At 43.6% G+C, this 24607-nt stretch overlaps 1 protein-coding gene across 1 annotated transcript in view; it reads left to right on the top strand.

Moving 5' to 3' along the window:
- The window catches only part of LOC146789294 (putative acyl-CoA dehydrogenase 6), a 584061-nt gene that overhangs the window by 280400 nt on the left and 279054 nt on the right, over positions 1–24607 (top strand). The window contains exon 4 of the mRNA XM_085630940.1: positions 12022–12128. Within this exon, the coding sequence (XP_085487066.1) occupies positions 12022–12128 (107 nt within the window). The remainder of the gene's footprint in view (positions 1–12021; positions 12129–24607) is intronic.

The raw sequence follows: 24607 nt of genomic DNA, 5'->3' as shown, positions 1-24607 counted from the left end.
TCCACCAGTATCCTAATGAGCTAAATTGTAGACTTAGGAGGTATGGTGTTTTTGTTGGGGTTGCCCGGAAAAAAGGCAGGTATACATTTGTGCTGGCTTTTTTGAAGAACGTTGTTTAATGCAGACTGACTTTGTCTGAAGAAATGTTAATATTAGCCAATCAAAGTAGTTCTCCCTTTTGCTGTTTTTATTCGGGGATGAATTGCCTAATGCCCAATATTTCTGCTGCTTTTCTGGTCATTTTAGGAAATTACACATTCTATTTAGCTGAAATTCTTCACCAGACCTTCAAGCTATCCACATCACTATTTTGTTCCAGTAGAAGGTGCCTTTTAATTTGCCGATGACCGCCGTCGTCAGCACCTGGCCCTTTAGTAGTTGTAAGAATAAACAAGCATTGGCATAGCCAATAGGTCTCACATTTGGGACCTTATAAGTGTTTAGTTATCCATCACAATATCCTTGGTGCAACAACACCAACTGTTGCATGGCTAAACACTTATAAGGTCCCAAAGGCGAGACCTATTGGCTATGCCAATGCTTGTTATATTTAACTATATGTTCTTTCAATCTCCCACAGCTTTAAATAGTTAACCCTTGCTTTATAGCTCCTTTGTACCAAGGGACAGACCATTCAATTTGTCCTTCATCTTTTCCAAAACTTGCTTCTTTTAGTTTTTCCTACATTTACTTTTTTTATAGTTCTGTTTTTCAGACCACAGTGCGTGTCAGTTTTGTTTTCATTCTACTTTAAAAACAAGCATTGATAATGTCAGTAGGTCTGACATATGAATTAAAGTGTCTTTTTTGTCATCATACATGCACTCAGTCTGCCATCTTTACTCTCAATTCATTCATCCATCCACTGACTCATTCTTGTATTCACGTGCTGGCACAACCACAATAAGAAAAACGCAATCTCAATAAGATACAGTAGACAAATTAACAGAAAACAAGTAGAAAAAAGCCTGCTGCTGTCTGAAGACAGCGTGCTTTGCATGTAATAACAAAATGAAGTGCACCAGCAGGTGTTCGTCTTGCAGAGTTACTGTACATAGTCTATCGTTGTTTTAAACTCCCAGCATGGCCGTCACATTTAGAAACAATGTATTGGCGCTCTTTGAATAGTAAAACAATGACACACTATGGACAACACCATTCCATAAACGTCTCTTGGTTTAAAGGAAGTGGCCACGTGGGATGCATTGCACTGCAGACGAAATGTGTGGCAAGCAAGCGACCTGTCAGTGCAGCCTGAAGAGCTGCAGTGTCCTTTTAATAAAACTTAAGCGAAGAAACAAAAGAGTAACTATAAAAGGAGGGAAAATTGAAAACTAAAGGACTGACAGGCTAGCCTTGGCACCGAAGTGTTCTCCTTTTTAGGTGGATGTGCACATTTGAAAAGAAAGTGGCATCATTCATAAGGCAAGAGAGCCAATGACTAATGTGAACTGAACCATTATCCCATGCAGTGTGCTGCCATTAAAGGAAAGTCCTTCTATGTACCTATATGGATATATAGTTATATCAGTGGTCTTCAAACTTTTGAATGCCACGCCCCCCGTGGAAATAAAAAATAATTATTGGGACCCCCTCAGAATTTGTTGCAATTATTCTATGAAATTGGCAATGTTTAAATATTTCTAGACATATTTCAAAATTGCAGTTAAGTTCTGTTTCAGTTTTAAATGCAATCAAATACATGATTGCCAAACTTACTATTCAGGTCAGGCAGGACTTATTAACGTGTGAAAGTATCCACAGCGTGATGAACTGAAATGGGGCGGAGAATATTTGGAGTCCCTTCGTGTTAGAAATTGGGTCTCAGGTTGACAGGTTTGTATCCTGTCCAAGTAGGGACCCATCCTTCTAGTCAGGGTAAGGGGATTACACTTTTAAAGTAATCCCTGATCACCCCCTTACTAGCTTGGCAGGAGCATTTAGGCTTATCTCAAAAGCAATGTGCAAAGCATTTGCCCATAACACACAGTAATACCGTGAAAAAATTTCAAAAGGACCATACACCAGTGTTAGAAAAATAGGCAATTTTTATCTCTGTAAAACAAGAACAAAACTATAAAAAACCAATATACAGTCATTAAAATACAAATATTGCATAAATAGCCCTAAAATGCAATTCTTTGAAGTCAATAGCTCCGTCTGCGGCTACCACAGCGTTGTGAACTAGCAAATTCAACAATTCAGGCTGGCTGCGGTGTCGTGGGCCAGTTACGGTGTTGGTAAGACCCGCAAACAGAACCTTGGAAATGCAGGGCATCATGGACCTTGCTATGAGCTCCAAAGAAGGGGCTTTGGTCCCATAGGTCGGTGCAGGAGTTGTCTGGCCCTTGGAGTCGCATGCGTTGCACATCAAACTCTGTGAAGTTGAAGTCAGGAATGCTTGCAGTAGTCGAAACTGCAGTGCGAAGTGGATCGATGCGGTATGTGGTGCCCGCAGGTTGCGGTGCAGGAAGCGGCTCAGTGGACGCACCCAGTGGCATTGGTGAGAACAGGACTGTGGTGCGAAGTGGGGCGATGCTCATTGCGGTGCTAACACCTCAGGGTGCAAGCATCAGCGTCTTGTTGCTGAAGCACTGTCATCAGCTGACGATCTGGAGTCGATGGCGTCGTCATCGCTGGGCCAATGCTGTGGTGTGGGACACAGCAATGCATCAAGCAACTTAAGAGCGGTGCTCCCAGGCCACGGTGCAGGCAGCAGCATCGATGCCGGCAAGAAGCAGCGTCATCAGGGATACCAGGGCGGTGATGTGAGGCGGTGCGAAGTGCAGTGCCCTCAGGTCACAGTGTAAGAGACAGCTCAGTGGCGTCGGTGAGACAAGGAATGCGGTGCGAAGTTTGGGCAGTGCTCTCTGCATTGCCATCAGGTCACGGAGCCGGCAGCGGCGTCGTTGACTGCATCGGAGTGGTGTTTCTCATGTTGCAGCACAAAACACGCAGCTCCCAGTGCTTTTGGCAGATGAACCTGAAATCTTTGATGTTCCTGAGACTTCTTGCACAGGGGGCAAGTTCTACCTCAAGCCCTTGGAGAAACTCAGGAAATAAGTTGCAGAAAGTTTAGTCCAGTCGTTTCACTGCCCCAGACAGAAGTAGCAACTATAGCTAAAAAAAAACAACACACATCAAAGGGGTAGTACTCATCCTGGTAGCTAGCTCTTACAGCTTCTTGGCAGGTCCTTAGTCCCAAAGAGTTCCAAAGGTCTGGGGTCAGGGCCCCAATATTTATACTACTTCTGCCTTTGAAGTTGTAGGCAGAAAGTGCCTCTTGCTCAGTAAAATCTACTTCTGTTATCCCTGGTCCAGCTTCCCCACAGGAGGTGGAGACAGCATTGTGCAAAGCAGCCACAGCTTATTTAGTAGTCAGTGACAACTCCTCCCAGCACTCTTTTCCTGGATAGCCCATCAGTATATGCAGGGCACACCTCAGCTCACTTTGTGTGAGTTTCTGGAGTGAATGCACAAACCACCCCTGTCAGTCTAAAACCAGACCGTGAATCCACAAGCAGGCAGAGGCACACAGGATGGTTTTGCAAGAAAACTCCCACTTTCTAAAAGTAGCATTTTTAATCACAATTTAAAAACAACCTTTATTAAAAGAGGTGTTAGGAAATTGTGAGCTCCATCTTTTCCCAATTAGAAGTTATACTTGTAAAATGTTTCAAGGTACCTCCAATGACCACCTATGGGAAAGACAGCCTTTCAATAGTGAAAAACGAAATGCACAGAATTTCACTATCAGGACATGTAAGACACACCAGCATGGATCCTACATTTCACATACACTGAACCCTGCCTGTGGGTCTTACATCGGCCTACCTTGGGTGTGACTTACATATAAGGAAAGGGAAGGTTAAGACCTGGCAAGTGGGTGCACTTGCCAGTTGGTCATGGCAGTTAATACTGCACACATACACTGAAGTGGCAGGTCTGAGACTTCTTTGAAAGCCTTGTGTGGGTGGCACAACCAGTGCTGCAGGGCCACTAGTAGCATTTGATTTGCAGGCTGTGGGCATGCATAGTGCAATGTGCTAGGGACTTAATGTACTAAATCAAATATGCTAATCATAGAAAACCAATCATAACACAATTTATAGTAGGAGCACTTGAACTTTAGCACTGAATACCAGTGAAAAAGCGCACAGAGACAAACCAGCAAAAATGAAGAGCTGTATACCATCAAAAACAGGAGGCCACTAAGCAAAAAGGCAGGGGAAACGCACCAATGGATGTCAGGATAGAAATTACAAAAGATGTTGGTGATGGCCCATTAGGGAGAGGCTTTTCTCGGTCTATTTTCACCCCGATTAAAACAAAACAGTGTTCTCAACATAATTCTTCTTTTGGTCAGAGCCGGACTCCCCCTCTGGCATCCTGTGAAGCACTCCCATGGCCCCCCCTTTTGAAGAGTTATATATATGAATGTATCCATTATTTAAAGATTTTTAGATACTAAATCCTGGCAGGCCTTCTAAAGAGATTCTAGCAAGAATTATCACACTGCAAATCTTCTACACCTTGTGTTTATCAGAGGTGGTAACCAACACCAAAAGTCTTCCAAACAAAATTTGATGTTTCATGTAACAGCATACCTATCTTTATGCTTAAATACAGAGAAATAGCAATGCACCTTTAAATGCCTATTGACTTTGACACATGCTTTTTATAGTATGTCGGGCCTATTGCCTACATTGTAATTTTTCATAATAAACTGTTCAAACCTATGGCATTTGAAATCTTTTACTGTAGAACCAATCAGGTCTCTAGCTGTTATTGCCTTGTTACCATAGCAAGCCTCCGTAAGCTTTCCCACAAGGCAGCTATCAGCGATAGTCATAAAATTGCAAATGTATATAGAAGTTGGCAAAATACTATCTCTCCTCAGAGTGCTTAACGAGGATTCTCACAGTGCAAATCTTCTATACCCATTGTTTGTCAGAGTGGGTAACCAACACCACTACGCTTGCCTACTATGGTAATCTGTGAGATACCATATAGCTTAAAAAAATTATTTGTGCTTTAATCCAAAGTGATAACGGTCACCCTTAAATGCCTATTGACTTTAAAATCTGCTTTTTACAATCAATGTCAGGCCTACTACCTTTATTATAACGTTTCATAATAAACAGTCTGGCCTATAGCCTTTATCATTGGCTTGACAACCAAATTCTTGCATACAGGCTTTGGCATAATGTAATAACCCACCCTCAAAAACATATTGCTTTTAACACTTTGCTTTTCATAATAAGTCAGTCAGGCCTACTTATGTTGTCATAACTCTTCATTAGAAGTCATACCTAAGTAATCTAACATACCTTTTACCAGTTGACCTCTACCATTGGTTTGCCAATTAATCCAGCTCAGGCCCACTGTATTGCACATAAACTGGCAACTATCATGCATACAGATATAAAAATAGAAATACGTACAGAATTACAGTTGGAAAAACAATATACACCCCCTGTGAGTAGGACCTAACTGGAATCATCACAGTAACAATTTTTTGTTTTCTGAATGGGACATCCAAGGGTTGTCAGAGTGGGTGACCAACAAAGAAACACTTGTCTATTAAGGTAATCTGTGAGGTTGCATATAACAAAATCAGCTGTCTACAGCCAGTGACATAGTTGGATAGCCATTCACTGTTAGAGGGCTATTGGTTTTAACAAATGCTTTCCCCGATAAACCAGAGCAACTCTGAGTCATACGTTTTCATATAAACAGACTAGACCTATAACATTCCCTGCCTACCAATCAGGCTTATTGCTGTTCTCATTAGCTTGCCATCCAAACCATATTAGGTACCCTAAACTGAGAGTGAGCTTTACCCCAAGGCATCTATCAGGCATTCATCCATACAGCTACAAACCTGCAAAACATAGTTGGCAAAGCAAAATACTATCTCTCCTGAGAGGGTTTAACAAGGATTTGCACAGAAAAATCTTCTTTATCCACAGTTTATCGTTTCATGTTATGGGGTGACTAACATCAAAACCCTTGTCTACCACAGTAGTCTGGGATATTCCATGCAACACTTAGTATAGAGTAATACCAATGCATGCTTAAATGCTTATTGACATCAATAAATGTAAGGTCTATTGCCCTTATTGTAACATTTCATAATAAACATGACGGGCCTGTAACCATGATCAGTGGCTTGCCACCATACTCAGCCCTACTGTATTGCCACAGGTTGAAACGTGCAGTACAAGCACTTTTTTGTGATAGTACAAACATTCGGCCCAATCAAATCTTGTAATAAAGGAACCAACATACAGGGGAGCCTAAAAAGTCAATTTCTCAGTAGCACTTAAATAAACTTTTTTTTGTTCACATAAGGTCAGGCAACAGCTGTGCTGTCAACCTAGCACTAAAAATCTCTGCAGATTAGTTGTAGCCATGGGCATCCAATACTGCTCTCAAACACGACACCCTGAAGTTTAATGTTAATAATGGAAGGGGATGGTGCTGGTACTAGAAAGCATTCCTCATGACTGACCATCTTCCATCTGTGCTGCTGCTAAAAAACAACAACACTAAGTTATCAGCTTATTTAACACACTGTACCAGCATTACAGTGCAATATGTGTGCCTTAGGGTGGTCATGCTTTTATCCCATTGTAAACTGATGCGTTATTCGTGTTAGCGACACTTCTCCAGGAAGCTATACTCCTGCAGACTCGGGCAGCTTGATAAACAAACGGAATATTCACAGCTGCCAATGGGACAAGCACTTTTTTCCCCCATGGAAGCACACGCCTTCTCAAACCATTCAATCCCACAGTGTGTGTGTTGTGTGTGTTGTGTGTGTGTCTGTGTTGTGTCTGTGTGTCTGTGTGTGTGTTCCCGCGCGCCTGCCTGTGTTGACGCTGGAGACAACAAAGAGAAAACTTCACCAATCCCACCTTTCAACACCAACAGATGATGTACTGGCCAGGCGGATACATCCCACCAAGAACCTCCGATGCCTCAATCTATACCCTTTTACCAACCCAGTCACTCCAACGAGCATTTTTTAGGGTTTTGGAGGACAAGGAAGAAGTAGCCGGCGAGGCGGACCATTAGTCCAGTGGAACGACTAGGTAACAGAGGGGGCCAACACCAGGAGCCGGACTAGTGAACAAGCACAACCGGGCCCAAACAGCCTATGAATATGGGGGTTAACCTGTCCAACAAATCCATCTCAGAAGATGAACTTACGGTTCTTAATAAAGGACTAGGATTTATCCCCACAATGGAAATGGACAAGTTCAGTACCAGATGTGAACTTGCGAAGTTCTTGAGCAAAGATCTGAATTAAGGCTTTCTTCATGAACAACCTCCCACCAGAAAAAGAAGAGGGATATACCGACCTCAAAAAAGTCTAGATTTCCCCCTCCCTTCTTCACTATCCCTCCAGAAATCCTGGCTCTTGTGGAGGCAGTATTAAAACATTGAAAAGTACACACCCAAACATAATTAATTCCACAACCCTCTCCAAACTGGTGACAGCTGCCCTGAACTCTCCAAGTACAAGAGAGAACATTGTGATAAAACCAGTAAACACTGTGATGACATCACTGCAAAATAACCCCTCCTTTTTCTGCCAACCCACAGAGAAACTGTAGCCCAGAATGGTTCATTCAGAAGACTGCCTATTAGGTAACAAGTCCGTCCTGAACTAAAGAGACTCAAGTGTCTATGAATATACTTGCGGAATGTTGGATATTTTCTGCTAACAGTCCAGACAGAGATGCCACACACTGTGGCAAACTTTCCCGGGGGTATGACACGCTGACCCCTCAGAGCCTTCTAAGTGAGCCCCCTTTTTTCAGTTAATTTTATTTGATTTAATCTATTTATATACCAACTCCACGGTTCCAAACAATCTCACATACTTATTTCCATGAAGAAGTGCCGAAAATAGCTTTACAGGTTTGCTTCCTTGTGTAACTACTACTCTCCCCATATGCATCATCATTTACAGCAGGATTCCCTACTCGCGTGAAATCCCCACACGTATGTTGGATCACGCTATAAAAAAACAATGCCCGACACGTCTGCTACCACGAAGATCAGGATACGGTCCTACAACGGGACACACAGCCGAATCTATGACGAGGGGGATTGACCTCCTGTAGCTTGTGCCCAGTAGCACTTCTGCTACTTTAACAGGAATCAAGAACCTTTGAGGATGCGTGAGAAAAGTCACGTTCCCTCTGACTTGGAGTAGTGCCCCCGCTAGATATCCAATACCAGTGCAGCCCCGGAAAAGAGGTGTGGCTGTGCTAGCAGCTTCCGGGGCTCCTTGCACATGCAGAGATAGGGTACTTAATCAAAGCAGCCACACTCGGAAACAGGACAAGCAGGGGAGCAGAGCACACATTGGGTCTCAAACAGGGATGGACCTTTGACGAAGTAAGTGCCTAATTCTTTTTTCTGCATGGCTCTTGGCACACAAATACACCTTACGTTAGTTTCTCACCTATTTTTTTTCTTACAATACCCTGGCATTATGTTTTCTCTGACATGCAGTGAGTGACAACAAGGCCTCCCCCCCACATTCATCCGTTGGGAGCTGATGCCCTGTTAATGTGGGGTGAGTGCCATCTACTGCCCATGATTGAGTTTTTCTGTGATACTAGTACTGTTTTGTATATGTGTGACAATGTGTAGCAACACTAATAGCCCCTATGGTGTTTTGACGGCCACCAGATCAGAGCACTGCCCTTTTCTGGTGTACTCTACACAATACCAGGCACCTCCACGGTTTCTTTTTTAGGGGACAAGACTATGAAGCTTGACAGCAGCAGCATGCCTCCATCTGGCTTTACAGCACATACGTTACAATTTGTATATTGTATGTGTTTGTGCCCTTTTTCTTTTTCTCTTTCTTTTACAGGTAATTCCTCTTAGAAAACAGCTGCAAGTATTAGACTTGTTCTAAAAAATCCTGCAATGCGACACATGTAAATTGCATGCCCACTTAGCACTCACGTCCTTGGGGGAAGTAACTTCATTGAATCCCACCCTGACTAAAGCCCAGGACCATCTTTAGGCTAATAGAAAGGGCTGAAACATGTTGGTGTCTTACTTAGGGTCATAGGACCATTACATCCTCTAGCCCTACTATAGTAATTTTTAACCTTCCTATCCACTCCACTAATAAAAGATACTTTAAGTGTGGGTGAGGAATTTTATCTTTAAACGTCACGCCCCCTTACGCAAAATGTTCATAAGTGCTCCCTGAAATATGTTTGAGCCCACCCGAACTTTAGGTGTTGGGGTGAGCCCGATGATGAAGCATGTCACTGTTACAGCGAGTGACGGCTATAATAAGAAAAGGGTCTCTTTCCCTTCCCACCCACAACAGTGTGTAGGCAAAAGACTGGCATAGAAACTCTTAGTACAGTATCATCTCAACCCTCCTCCCCTCTTATTTTTCCCTCTGGAAGGAACCACCCTCGTTCCAGAAGGGATACTTAGTTGTTTTTGGATATAACTAACAGGACATATCCCTCCTACCTCTTTGGTGAGGAACTCTCAACCCTTTTAGGGCCTTTCCAGGGCCCACTAATCTTGTGAAATAGAGTGTGTATATATAATACATTCTCTGCAGTGCATTGCAGGGGTGTAAATCATAGTTCGCTCATGTAACTATACCTGCTGTATTTTTTATGATTTTGTACGAGTGAAATTTGAGTCTAACTAGAATATCCCTGTAACCTTTTCTTTTTGCAGGGAATTTCTAAGGTTCTTTACATGTTATTTCCTACCTGCAACCTGTGAGAGTGTGTGTGTGTGTGTGTGAGTGAGTGCATGACTGCCACAGTGGGTGTGTCTCTAAATGGGTGTGTGAGTGTCTGAGTGTGTCTGTGAGTGGATGTGTGGGTCTGTGAGGGAGTGTGAGTGCCTTTGTGGGTCTGTGACGAACTGTGAGTGGGTGTGTGAGGGGCTATGTGGGTCTGAGTGGGTGTGTCAATACCTGTGTAGGTCTGTGAATGTGTGTCAGTAACCTGGCAACAAAGCTATGATTGGAGAAGACCCTTTCTATTAACCTCAAAATGAAGATCCCACCTATTTATTCATTCTTGAAGGTTCTAGTGGGTATTTGCTTCTTCCTTGGAAGTGTGCTGTACTAATTGTGCAGAACTCTGCTGTGGGCTTTTTTTGGTCATTTTTTACAACCAAAATGGCAACAGGAAGCAGTGAGCAGCAGGAGGTGCCACTGCAACCAACTGAGCAGGGGGCAGAGGAACAGCAGGAAGATTCTGGCGATGAATGACCAGCCCCTATAGGGCTAAGTATTGCCTGGGAGTTCTTCACAATTCCATCTTGCAAATCCAAAACCGTTCCAAAGTTTGGGAAATGCAGCTTGTGCAATAAGACCCTTTCGGTTAGCACGGCCAAAAACATTCTTGTGGTACAAGTATGAAAGTGCCAGCAGAACTGGATAGATGACAGCAAGAAACTTCTCCAGAGTTAAGACGCATTGGGACATATTGCCTTGACTGCAACACTACCCTGACAGCTGATTAGCAGTCTGTCGATGTTATTCTGGAGGCAGGAAGCAAACATACCTATTAATTTTTTTCTATAATGTATTTCAATTTTTCCACTGTTTTGTGTTCATGGTTTGAATTTTTACCCCCTCATTGCCATTTTGAGAGGAAAAATACAAAATGATAGAAAAAAAAAAGCACAGTTCCAGAAAAACAGAAAAAACATTTCTTGACAGAACCACCTTTCATGGTTAAAATATAAATAAACTGTGTGTATATATAAAGAGGAGTGGTTGTACACGTGTGACTGAGTGTGTTAGTGGCTGCATAGGTGACTAATGGGTGTGTAAGTTGCTATATAGGTGTGTGACTGGCTGTATGAGAGTGATTGGGTGGATGAGTGCCTGTATTAATGTGTGAGTGACTGTATGACTGAGTAACTGAGTGTATTATTGGGTTTGAGTGACCGAGTGGGTGTATGAGTTGCTGTATTAGTGAAATAGTGAGTGTGTGTGTGTGTGTGCGCTCGCATGCTTGCTTGGGTGAGTAAGTGGCTGCATTGACATGCTAGATGGGTGTGTGAATGGCAAATGGTGAATAGGTCTGTATGTGAGTAGTTGTATGGGTGAGTGGCTGTGTTGGTGAGTGATTGGTTGTATGAGTAGTTGTATGGGTGAGTAAATGGTTGTGTGGGTCTTTTTGAGTGAGTGGGGTATGGAGGAGTCATTGGGTGTGCAAATACTGGTATGGGTCTGTGAATGTGTATGAGAGTGCTTGTATGGGCATACGAAAGGTTGTATGGGGAGAGAAACAATATTCTCTATTGTTCCCTATTTTTCTAAACCTGTGGAGTCTTTTGGTGTGTATTCATTGTGTTACTGGGTGTGTGTGTGTGCATATATATGTGTGTGTGTGTGCGTGTTGCACAAATACTTTACACATTGCCTCTTTATACAAGTCTGACTGGTCTGTGCCAAGCTACCAGAGGGTGAGCACAGGTTCTTTTAGTGTGCATCTAGCTTACCCCGACTAGAGTGGTGGTTCCTGTCTGTCCTTGGCGCATACCTCAGCCAACCAGGAATCCCATTCGTAACACTGCTCTTTCCCCATCGCACATTGCCTCTGTAGAAGTTATTAGCTGACATTTACTAGTATCTAAAACTTTGCGAATGTGTAATGCAAATTATATAAATGTGTATATATATGTGGATATATATACACACACCTATATAGTGTATTAATCTAAAATGCTATCTAGTTAATATATAAAGCGTTTCTGATAGGAATTCTTTCTGTTTTCCTACTATTTCTCACCACCAAATTTGTCACAATCTACTTTTTCTGTATGCAGCCTTGTTGTTCTACTTTTATATCATAAATAATTGTTACCTGTCCTCTTTGGTTTTGGTTCAGTTTGTCAAGTATTTCTACTGTTCAAGGTAACTCTCATGGTTATCTCTGAAGCGTTTTCATACCATCTTGGTTAAGCTGCATTACAAACTACATTGTGTTACCTTGATTTCAGGTTTGGCTCTGATGAATTGAAACGCCAATTCCTTGCTCCTACTATTGCTGGAGATGTGGTAGCTTGTTTGGGCGTCAGTGAAGCCGACGCAGGTTCCGATGTTTCAAGTAAGTGGACTGTCCGATTTCCATTTATTATAAATCCTCTGGACCTCGGGTTATACTCTTAATTGCAAGCTATTTCCATGTGTACACAAAAGAGGCCGATTAATACTGCATTATTTTGAAAGTAATTCGCTGTGCATAGTAAGCCATCTTACGATGGGTGTCCAGTTACTTTGACAAGGTAGTGGTAGTGGCATCTAGAATATGTCAGTGTCATGCAGCTTATTTGGTGTCCAGTTAACAGAATGAGATAACCTCATTATATTTACAGGTGAGGCCATTAATTTGATGCAAATGCAAAAAAAGTGAGACATTTTAGGACTTGGAGTCTAGAAATCAGGTGCAGTAGCTGAGAGATGTTCACTTAAGTGTACTGAATCTGAACATTCAAACCTAATGTAAATAGATTTTATTAAACCTTATAGTCTCAACTAAAGGGAAAATACTGGAAATTCAGCCTGTGTTCCAGGGGAGTTAAGATAGGGGCTTAGAGACTGTTAGACAAATAAGAAGGTTGGTATAATGTGAATCCTCACAAAAAAATATAAATGTTGTATACATAAATGGACTGAAAGAAATAGGGTTATTAGTTGGGGAGAGAACACCCCTACTAACTCAATAAATACACTTAGGTTAAAGCAGAGTTCTCAGATAATCTCACCGCAACTCCCGGTAGCTACAGCACAAGCAGCAAGTCGTTCACAGAAAGGTGTGTGCTCAGGTCAAGCATTCCTATCAGTTCCTAAGTAAAGAACACCATACACTAAAAAAGGAAAATAGAGAAAATAGTGGGAGCTTTTTCAGGCCGACTGCTGTGGAGCAGGGATCGGATGCACCAAGCAAGTTGTCCTATTCAAAGGTTTTACCTTCAGGCTTAGTTTCCAACTGTTGTGAAAGCTTTTTCTGGTCAGTCTCACAACCCCTAGCTCCTCCGGCTTCTGGGCACCAGGTCTCAGTCCTGCCAGGCCTCCTGTAGAGTCCAGTCCTCTTTAGACAGCTGGTCCCTCTCTGAGTCATGGGTCCTTCTGGTTTTTGTATCCCTGATTCAGGTCAACAAAAGATCAACCATTTGATACAGTTCTGGTCCCTGGGTTCCAGCAGTTTTCAGGTGTCCTTGAGACCTTGTAGGAGCCCTCGTCTTCCAGCAGAAGTCAGGATTTTTCTACCAGCAGGACCGCCTTCTTCAGATGGAGTCTCCCCAGGTCCAGTGATGTTCTGAGTAGTGGTGGCTGAGGTGCCAGATTTATCCTGTGTACGATCTAGTGACTGAAGAAAATCTACCACCCAATCCTATTTTCTCACCATACCCCCACCTTCTTTTGAGAGAGTCTTTGTCTTACTATGATGTGGACCAGAATCCTCATTTTCAGCATGGCATTACCCAGCTGCCACCTGCCAGGCCAGCCTTCAGCCTCTTGGCCACTCCCCTACCCAACATGATAAACTGTTTTTCCTTCTTATTGTTGCTGGGGCGTGACATCTCCAAGTCAAAAGAGGCAGTGCAAACGTTGCAATGTGGTCTAACAAGTGTTCCGTCCCCTCCCTGCTAAGTGGTCAACAGTAAACACCTATTGTCCTGCCCTGGATCCAGAGGTAAGCCTTTCTCAGCTGTTGCAGAGTTGTTAACTCTGCCAGCCAAGGATGTGTATTCTTCTACTGGTGGTTTGAGGAGTGTCAGAACTGGTTTTAAGGCAGTTCATGCTTAGACACCTTCAAGTATATTTTTGCAAAGTTACTTTTCTGCTGGTTATCAGAAATCTGCCTATGTAGGGAGAAGCTTAGCAAGATCTAATATGTAGTGTGTCCTATTTATTTAAATTAGCACCCTGGCCAGTGTGCTTAGGGTGCACAGTTTAGGGGTGATTCATGAATATATAGCAATAGGCTTTTCCTACATGGCAAAGGCATTTCTCCCCCACCATGTGTCACTGCATTGCCTTTAAATCACAGCCCAGCAAGAGCACAATTATGTTCCTGGTTGACATATAATTTTGTCGGATATATGGGTGGTTTGAATACAACCTGCATCCCTCATATGACAATTACCTTTGCTCTGAAAGCTCTATTCCTTCGGCCAGTTTCAAATCTAAGCTTTCTGAATTGAACAACGAAATTGCAGAACATAAGGAATACCTTATGAAGCAAAAAGTAGTAAAACTACAGAAAGACATCTGTAAATTTGACAAGGAGAAAGTATATCCATATCTGAAACATGACTTTGTCCCTCCAGACAATAACACCTCAGACACAAGCTCCAATTCAACCAGGAGGGGCTCATCCAGTAACTGTATCTCCAGCACAGAGAACTGAACTAGCAACCACACTAGAAGGGGTGGTCGTCAAGTCTTCCAAGGGTTCCCCATACCCCATTACCAGTGACCAGCGTATTGGCAGTACCCTATGGTCCCTCAGGGCCCTCAACCTTTTCGCCCCCAAGGCATGAGCCAACCTTTTTTAGGCAGAGGTTGGGGCAGAGGGCGCGGGCGAAGAAGAGGCAATCAACCAGACAAGAGGGTACAATGGGAAGAACCACGGCAACGAGTGGTGGAGACCAGGAGCTACACCAAGAAGAGACCCTGATTGTGAATCTATCTCCCAGGGTGCTAACAGAAATGGAAAATAGAGTCTTACAAAAAGGTTTGGGGTTTGTACCCACCCCCAGGGTGGACAAGTTCAAACAACATTGCAAATTACAAAAATTATTTCGCAAAGTACGGCTCAGAGCCTTCTTTGGCGGGACGCCCTCCCAAGAAGTTAGTGACTCCAGCCTACACAATCCCTCCACATTTATTCCGAACAGCAGTATGGTACCCCATGAGGTTATCACTTTTGAACAGGCTGTTCTCAAAGATCTACAGAGGGAATCTGACTCGAGGAAATCCTGCAACATTATAAGTGGAGAGTTGGCGGCTGTCACATCCCTGGCGAATGACCCTTCTATCACAATAAAACAAGCTGATAAGGGTGGGGCCACAGTGATTATGGCCACAATTGATTATGGCCATAATTGATTATGACATCGAGTGTTTAAGACAACTGGGTAATCGACGTTATTACACCCCCCTTACCAGTAGTCCAGTAACACAATTAACCACAACTATAACTGCACTTGTCTTTGAACCGAAACCCAAGGCTGGATAAGCAAGAAGGAAGCTGATTTTCTCATGAAAAAAGACCCAAGGACCCCCTATTTCTAGATTTTACCCAAAATACATAAGGGGGTCACTCCAGTACCTGGCCGCCCCATTGTATCGGGCATCGACTCTATACTTGAACCCTTATCGCCGTTAGAACCAGAATAACTGCAATTAAGAACCTTCATTTAAATAGTGGCAGAGTCGCATCCTGGCTCACCTTTCCAGGCAAACGAGTACTGAGAGAATCTGCTGCTATGGCATCAGAACAAATTGATTTATTATATTTAAAGAAGAAATCATCGATTAGTTTCTCGTTTGCTTCATTTGGCCAGGATAGTGCCTTCCCTTATCTATCACGGTTACCAGACCCAGGTTTGAGAAAAGAAATTTTAAGGGTTCGGGTGGGATGTAATCCAATCTATTCATCCCACCCACATAGGACTGGGGTGCAGAATAATAGTGGTCTTTGTCCCTGCCCTTTGAAAGTCAAATGTACTCTTACGCATATTCTTATGGATTGCGTTTATCTCGCAAATCGGATCAAGTTTTTAAGACCTTTGTTTTTTAAATATGACGCTCTTCATAGGAACAAAGCGGTGGAGATATTGTCTGAGATGCGATATTTAGATGTGGCAGTTGGGATTGCTTGGTTTTTACGATCTGTTAAACAGAATTTTAAAAATGAAATGTAATGGGGGTGGGGTGGGTTAGTGAGGAGGGGAGCTCATTTAAAGGTTTTAATTGTTAAGTGTGCTTTTAGAATGTTTTATGGATAATAGTCTGAATAAACTTGTATTTGAACCTTGAACCTTCTCACAATTTTGTGATCATTTTTTGCAACCATTGGTCAGACAAATACCATCCTATATATAGGACACGACTGATGTACTACGCTTACTATCAGAATTCCAGCCTACGAGCAATATTGATTTCCTCATCACTCTAGATGTAGAGGCGCTCTACACCAATATCCCACAAAGAGCAACTCTAGATGTGATAGAGGAGACATTGAGCTCGGTACCTTGGCACTCCCCTACTCCACCTAGTTTCATCCTTGAATGTGCCACTCTGGCACTTACCTAATTTTTTTTCGAGTTCAAAGGACAGTTATACCACCAAACGCAAGGTACTTCCATGGGGAGTACCTTCGCTCCCAGTGTAGCCTGCTTGTATATGGCGGCTTTTGAGGGCCAGCACATTTTTCATGTTTCGAATTCCTACCACCTGCATATACGCCTGTGGAAGAGATTCATAGACGATATACTTGGCTTTTGGTCAGGTGACTTAACATCATGCGAAGAATTTTGTATATGGATGAACACACTGAATCCGTGCCTGCATTTCACGAGCACCATCTCCCACAACCAGATACCATTCTTGGATCTCACGATCAAACTTGAACAAGGGAGGTTAAAGACCACAATGTACAGAAAAACAACAGATCGCAACAGTTTGTTACTCTTTAGTAGTGGCCACCACCGTGCCCTGAAGGCGAACCTCCCCTTTGGGCAATTTCTAAGGGTGAGAAGAAATTGTAGCAACATTGAAGACTACAGATTTGAGTCAGAAATATTAGCAAAAAATCTGGTGGCATGTAAATATCCCCCACGCAGCATAGCCCTGAGCAGAAAGAGAGCGAGGAACAACCATCGCGAAGCACTCTTGGAACAGAGAGAGAAGCTGCCTAATGATATACTCACGTGTGTTACCACCTTTGCACCTGCTTCCAATACACTGAACAAAGTAATCAGGAAGCACTGGGGCATACTTAATACTGGTTCCATGACCTTGGAGCCCCCACGTTTCGCTTTTAAACCCTCACGCAACTTGAAAGATCTGCTGATTCACACCAGGCCCAAGACATTGACACCAGCTGTCCAAAGAACTTTGTGGGATTTACCACCGGTCAAGGGCCACTATCCTGGGTCGTGCACGGCATGCACGTTTACCTCAATACACAAGACAATCACCAACTCTTTTGTTTGGGAATTGCAGGCACACACCAACTGCAATACATCTAACTGTATTTACCTGATCACTTGTCCCTGCAGTTTGCAATACATAGGGATGACGACCCGCCCTATTCAGACACGGATTGCTGAACACCGCAGCAATATTCGCTGCCAGAAAGTAAACACGGAAACGTTCTCCCCCTTATTTGAATTGCGCCATTCTCCTGATTCATTAAAATGGGTAGTCCTAGAGACGTTCACTAAAATCACCAAGAATGCTCTCTTTCTGAAGGAGCAAAGATGGATACATCGATTATCCTCACACACCCTAGGACTAAATGATGATATACCTTGGGGTGCTTTGAGGGTATGATCCATCACTGTATCTTCTTCTGCATTATACACCTGTATGTGCCTTATACTTTGAGGACACCCGTTAAACATAAGTATCATTTGATATTGATTATGACCCTCCGGTGGCCGTGTGTATGACATCACCCCCGGTGTAATCGTCTATTCTGACTCTAATTAATTATACACCCGTTTGACATAATGGCAACCTCATGGGCACGAATATGGGTAATTCTTCTTGCTCTATGATGAACAGTGACATTACGTTTTACATATCCCCCATTGTCATCACCTTGAGGGGGCACTCATATTCGTAATGTTGAAGATGATTGCGAAAGGACAATAGACATAGTTTAAGTCCTTTATAACTACAGTTCACACACACCGAGAGGCTACAACACTTTAAACCACACTCCATAATATGGTTTGACGCTTATATGCAACACTCCAACATGTCTGCTCAATTTTTTTTATCCCACATATTGTTCCCCCATAATGGTGGACTCGAACACCGCACTGGACGCACTCGTTCCTTCCGCCCCTCGCCTCCTGAAAGTAACTGCTTGCGAGTGTATTGAAATATGCTAGCGGCTTGCAATTCTCCACCACCCGGTCCCGGTAGTAGAGGGTAGGTCAGCTGGCGACGTGCTACATGCACAATAGTGAGTATTGAGACCTTGCATGGATGTGGTACACTTTGGGACAGTTAGCGGTCACAGACCAGTTGTTGTGGATTATGTGATGTTGGTGCCATTCACGGCGTACCTGCGCACCACGCCACTTTTGCTGACAACAGGAGCACAAGATACTACTCATGCCACTCTTCCATAAAATTAACAGACTGATTTGCTCACACGTTATTTTCACAAAAGCGCGAGCAACTTGTATAAAGTGTGAATGGATACTATGATTTTCCCACGGAGGATTCCTCCGGTTTCTTATATTTGAGGGGTGTGTCTTTGCAAGTATACCCGTCACCTCATTGCTCTATATGGGTTACTGTGTGGTTGCGGAACGTGGAATACCCCTATGGCATGTCAATTTCACTGTGCATAGCATACTGTTTTATCTAACATTATGTGAGGGGTTGTACTCCTGGCTGTAATTAAGACTTCAGTGTGTGTACAATCAATAACTGATCGGTCAACTCTACTTCCAGGGCTCATGACCTACTGCTGTATGACAATAAAAATCACTTGCATCTGTTATTACCCCATGTTCTTTTAAGCTGCCCTTAGCTTTGCCTAAATGTCATTTAAGCTATTACTCCATAATTTTTCTTCCATGCTGTTACCCCAGTACATCAGGAACTCCTTGTGTTGAAACCTACCGGGTACTGTGATGCCTGGTTAGTTCACAACTTAGGGTGAGTACACGTGCTCTCTCTTCTATGCTGCTGTGTACCACGATGAGTGAAGTTCACTATAGTTCACCGTGTGGCACTTTGCTTTTAAATGGTTTTATGCTCATCACGATAGATTGAGTCAGTATTCACAGGGAATACAAGAGAATACGCATACCTACAACCGTAACATACTAACCTATGTGTTCTCTTTCTGTAGGTAGTTCCAGTACTACCAGATATCTGACTAGTGAGTCGTATGGTTGTTGTGAGTGTGCAGCCACACACTATTTGATTTTTTTTAGTTGTAGATAGTTTAAAACCGCTTTTTGGTCCTGACAAATCGCCCGCACATTAGTCGTATGGCGAGAAACATGTTGACCTTTCACATGTAAGAGCAACATAACAAGAGACATAATCCTCAGCGGAGCGCCTTATATCACTTCTTTTACTTAGGGTAGGAGGCCTCTTGATTAAACTTACCGTCCCTGGTACTCCCAACCCTATTTTAGATTCACTACAAACACCCATTCATCTTCACACAATAGATCCCTCACCCCCACATCACCTTACGGCTGTTGGTAAAAGATCTCCGTTAAAGTGCGCCTACTATAGGGGAGCCCGTCTGGTATTGCACCGCCGACCCGACGAGGAGCAGCCCAATGATGAAGCATGACACCCTACCAGGTGTGTGAGGGCATTATAATCCAACAAAATGGATTCCCAACTTTGAACCATTCTGGTCAGGTTGGTTTATATTCCCTTTTATCTGACTCTCTCTTCAAAGGAACAGCATTCATCTTTTTTCTAGACTTCTGTTAGGGCATTTATGCTGGACCTACCCAAAAGCCCTGTTGTCCCCTCTTTGATTACTTAATTAACTTTGCATGCCATAAGTACACTAAGGCATCATGTACAATGGACTTATTGAGAGCTCAATTAGGTCACACCACCCCCCCACGCACACCCCACCACCACACATATACATACCACCCCCTACATACACCACACACACCACCACACACATACCACCCCATCACACACACCACTCAACCCCCAACATTCACCACACACCACATCACGCACACTACCCCCACACATCCTCACTCAGCACCACCTGCACACGCCCCCCACACACACCACCTGCACACACACCACCTGCACACCCCACACACCATGCCCCACCCCCACCACCCCCACACACACCCCAACACACACCTCAACACACACACACACCCCCACCCACACACACACCCCCACCCACACACACCCACACACACACACACCCCCACCCACACCCACACACACCCACACACACCCACACCCACACACACCCACCCCCACTCACACACACACACACACACACACCCACACCCCCACACCACCCCCACACACACTGCAACAACCACACCCACCCACCACCTACCTACATACATACACACCCACTACCCCTACACACACCCACTACCCCTACACACACCCCCACACTACCCCCAACCCTAACACTGCCTTCAACCCTCACACTGCCCTCAACCCTCACATACACCACCCACCCCCCACCCCACACACACACCCCCACACCCCACACACACCCCCACACCACACACACCCCCACACCACACACACACACCAACACCACACACACCACTCCCACACCACACGCACACCCCACCACATGCACACCCCACCACACGCACACCCCACCACACGCACACCCCACCACACGCACATCACCACACACACACACCCCACCAGCCCCCACACACACCCCACCAGCCCACACACACACACCCCACCAGCCCACACACACACACCCCACCAGCCCACACACACACACCCCACCAGCCCACACACACACCCCACCAGCCCACACACACCGCACCAGCCCACACACACACCATAAGCCCACACACACACACACCATAAGCCCACACACACACACCACCAGGCCACACACACACCACCAGGCCACACACACACCACCAGGCCACACACACACCACCAGCACACACACACACACACACACACACACACACACACCACCAGCCCACACACACACACACACACCACCAGCCCACACACACACACCACCAGCCCACACACACATACATACCACCCCCTACATACACCCCCCACACACACACCCCTCAACCACCAACATTCACCACACACCACATTACACACACTACCCCCACACGCATTCTCACACACCACCACCTGCACACCCCCCCACACACACCACCTGCACACCACCTGCACACACACACACCACCTGCACACACACACACCACCTGCACGCACACACACACCACCTGCACACACACACACACCACCTGCACACACACACCACCTGCACACACACACACACACCACCTGCACACACACACACACACCACCTGCACACACACACCACCTGCACACACACACCACCTGCACACACACACCACCTGCACACACACACCACCTGCACACACACACCACCTGCACACACACACACACCACCTGCACACCCCCACACCACCTGCACACACACCCCCACACACACCACCCCCACACACACCCCAACACCCCTTAACACACACTACCCCCACCCCTCACACTCCCACCCCCACGCACACCACCCCTTATACAAACCACACACCACCACCCCCCCACACACCACCACCCCCCCACACACCACCACCCCCCCACACCCCCACCCCCACACACACACACCCCCACACACACCACCCCCCACACACCACTCACCCACCAGCCACACACCACCCCCACACACCCTACACACGCCACCCCCCCACACACCACCCCCCCACACACCACTCTCACCCCCCCCACACCCACACAAGTACCCCCACAGACACACATACATACCCACACACACACACCACCCCCTCCACACACAAACACACGCACACGTGCACACACACACACACACACACACACACACACGCACGCACACACATACACGTGTTACCATCCTTGTGGGGACTATGTGTGAATACCTGCCTTGTGGGGACTAACCTTTCCCAATGTTTTGTAAATATAGCAATGGCAGAAAAATGTTAAGAAAAAATTCATGATTCATGATCCTGCTTCAAATTTACAAATATATTGTTATTTAATCACGCGCACAGAACTATCCTTGTGGGGACTTAAACATGTGCTACCATCCTTGTGGGGACCTGCTTCATAATCATCATTTCTGATTCAATACAGTCAAAGGTGCATGCCTAAATGTTCATTTTATCAATAATACATATAAATAACATAATAATCCCTTCACATTTGAATTGATGTATTTATAGGAGACACAAAAGGTGGACTATGCCAGTGGTCCTTAACCTTTTGTATTTTGTAGACTACCATTGAATCACTACTGAATTCAAGGGACCCCCATCGAAGCAATTTCTATGACTTGATATTAAAAACAAAAATACAGAAACAAGTTTATATCAATCAAAATTAAAAATGTATTCAATATTTTATTACATTCATAAACAAAAGCAGGCAAAAATCAAAGCTGTAATTTTAATTTGAAGGTTGGAGAGTTTCAAAATGCAGTAATTTTCTAAAAGACAAAGCAATATATAGGATGCTAGCATATTATTTTGTTTGTGTGCTTCAACTGCTTCCTATTTTGGTTGGTGTATACCAAAGCTTCATTTGAGAACATCAATCATCCATACAAGATTCCTTTTACTATATTTGCACAGCTCCGAAAAACTGAAATCGGTATACTTACTTCCGCTATAGCCCCCAATTTTTTTTAGTTCCTTCAATTTTACAATGAATTTTAAAAATGTTGCTTTTTATGTATGTATTTTGCTAATTTGATAATATTATTTAATTTTTAAAACAGTTGCGGACCTCCTGAGAAAGTGTTGCAGACCTTTAGAGAGTCCCCGAACAACAGGTTTAGAATCAGTAGATTTTTCTAAAATATGTCAAAATATGACATACCATACTCACAGAAAGGCACTTAAAACTGTGTTTAATCCATTGCTTAGTGCTCAAAGGCTGAGTGGATTCAAGAGTTTCATTAGGTAATTACATTTTTGTCAAAGTAAATACTATAGCATATCTCTCTAGGAATGGAATGTTAATGTCTGCATACAAATGGTGTGTGAAGATACCAACAGAATTGGTATGCGATGGCTGTATAGGAATGGTGTGTAATGACGTTCACAGAGATGGTATGTGATCACAGAGGCACCAGAGTATTTACAGAGATGATGTCTACAACTGTGATGGAAGTACGAACAGAGGTAGAGTGTGAAGATAATGATAGTCAGATCAACACAGATAGTATGTGGTTATAGAAATGTTCAATTACTTACAGACATGACATTGGAAGGTAATTATCTCAAAGTCCCCACAAAGATATGCATGATTATAGCAATGTTAATGTCCCCACAGAGACAACAGAGATAGGATAGTATGTGAAGATACATGTTTTCAAGACCTGTTGAGATAATGTATAAAGTTATTGTTTAAGGCTCCACACAGATAGTGTGAATATAATGATTTTTAATGAGTGAATATTGGGATTTTTAAGTCGCCGTAGACACAGAGTGTGAAGATAGAGTGTGATGACAATTGAGTTAAATTCCCCACTGAACTAGAATGTAAAGATAATGTTCAAGTCTCCACTTACACAGTGTGAAGATAACGATGTTCAAGTCCAAACAGATAGTGTGTGATTGTAGTAATGTTCAAGTCCCCACAGAGATGGTATGTGAACATAATTATGTTCAAGTCCCCTCAAAGATATTGAGTGATTATAGTGAAGTTCAAGTCCCCACAAGGATAGTGTGTGATCATAGTGATGTTCAAGTCCCCACAAAGTTGGTGTGTGATCATAGTGATGTTCAAGTCCCCACAAAGTTGGTGTGTGATCATAGTGTTTTTCAATCCCCACAGAGATAGTATGAAAGTATAGTAATGTTCAGTCCCCATAAAGAATGTGTGTGATCACAGTGATGTTGAAGTCCCCACAGTAATGGTGTAGGATTATAGCGCTGTTTACGACCTACAAACACAATGTGCAATGTTGGTGATATTCAAGTTCCTACAAAGATAATGAGGGATTAGAATGATAGTGAAGACCCCACATAGAAAGAGGATCATTATTGGGATTTTCAAGTCCCCATGCAGATTGCTTGTGGAGATAATGATGTTCATTTCCAGAGATAATGGGCCTGAGTCACAAAGGTAATTTATACTTTTGAGTAAGTTTACACTTTGAGTACGTTTTCAGTATTTGCAAACTTCAAATTTGTAGTATATTACACCTCTGAAAAAACCTGCACTTTTATAAAAGGTTGAGCACTACTCAACACCAATCACTTGTACTGTAACACCATCCTATAGAAAATATTGGAAGTAGTGAATTATTACAAAAGTGTAAATTACTACAAAAGTGCAGTTTGTGGATAGCACATTGTAGTATGTTTCGTAGTACTATTATAGTACTACAAAACATACTACAAAGTGCAGTTTGTAAATCAGGCTCTTAGTCTTTACATTGGCATGTTCAAACCTCCACATACATAGTGTGTGATTATAGGTGTGCTCAAGTCCCACAAAATAGTGTGTGCATGTAATCATGTTCACACACCCAGAGCGATAATGTGTTAAGTTAATGTTAGAGTCCCCACACAGTGCTTAAAAATATTGATGCTCAAGTCCAAAGACAGTGTG

Source organism: Triturus cristatus, chromosome 10, assembly GCF_964204655.1.
Source record: "Triturus cristatus chromosome 10, aTriCri1.1, whole genome shotgun sequence".
Lineage (NCBI taxonomy): Eukaryota > Metazoa > Chordata > Amphibia > Caudata > Salamandridae > Triturus > Triturus cristatus.
This window is presented reverse-complemented; position numbering and strand designations above follow the sequence as displayed.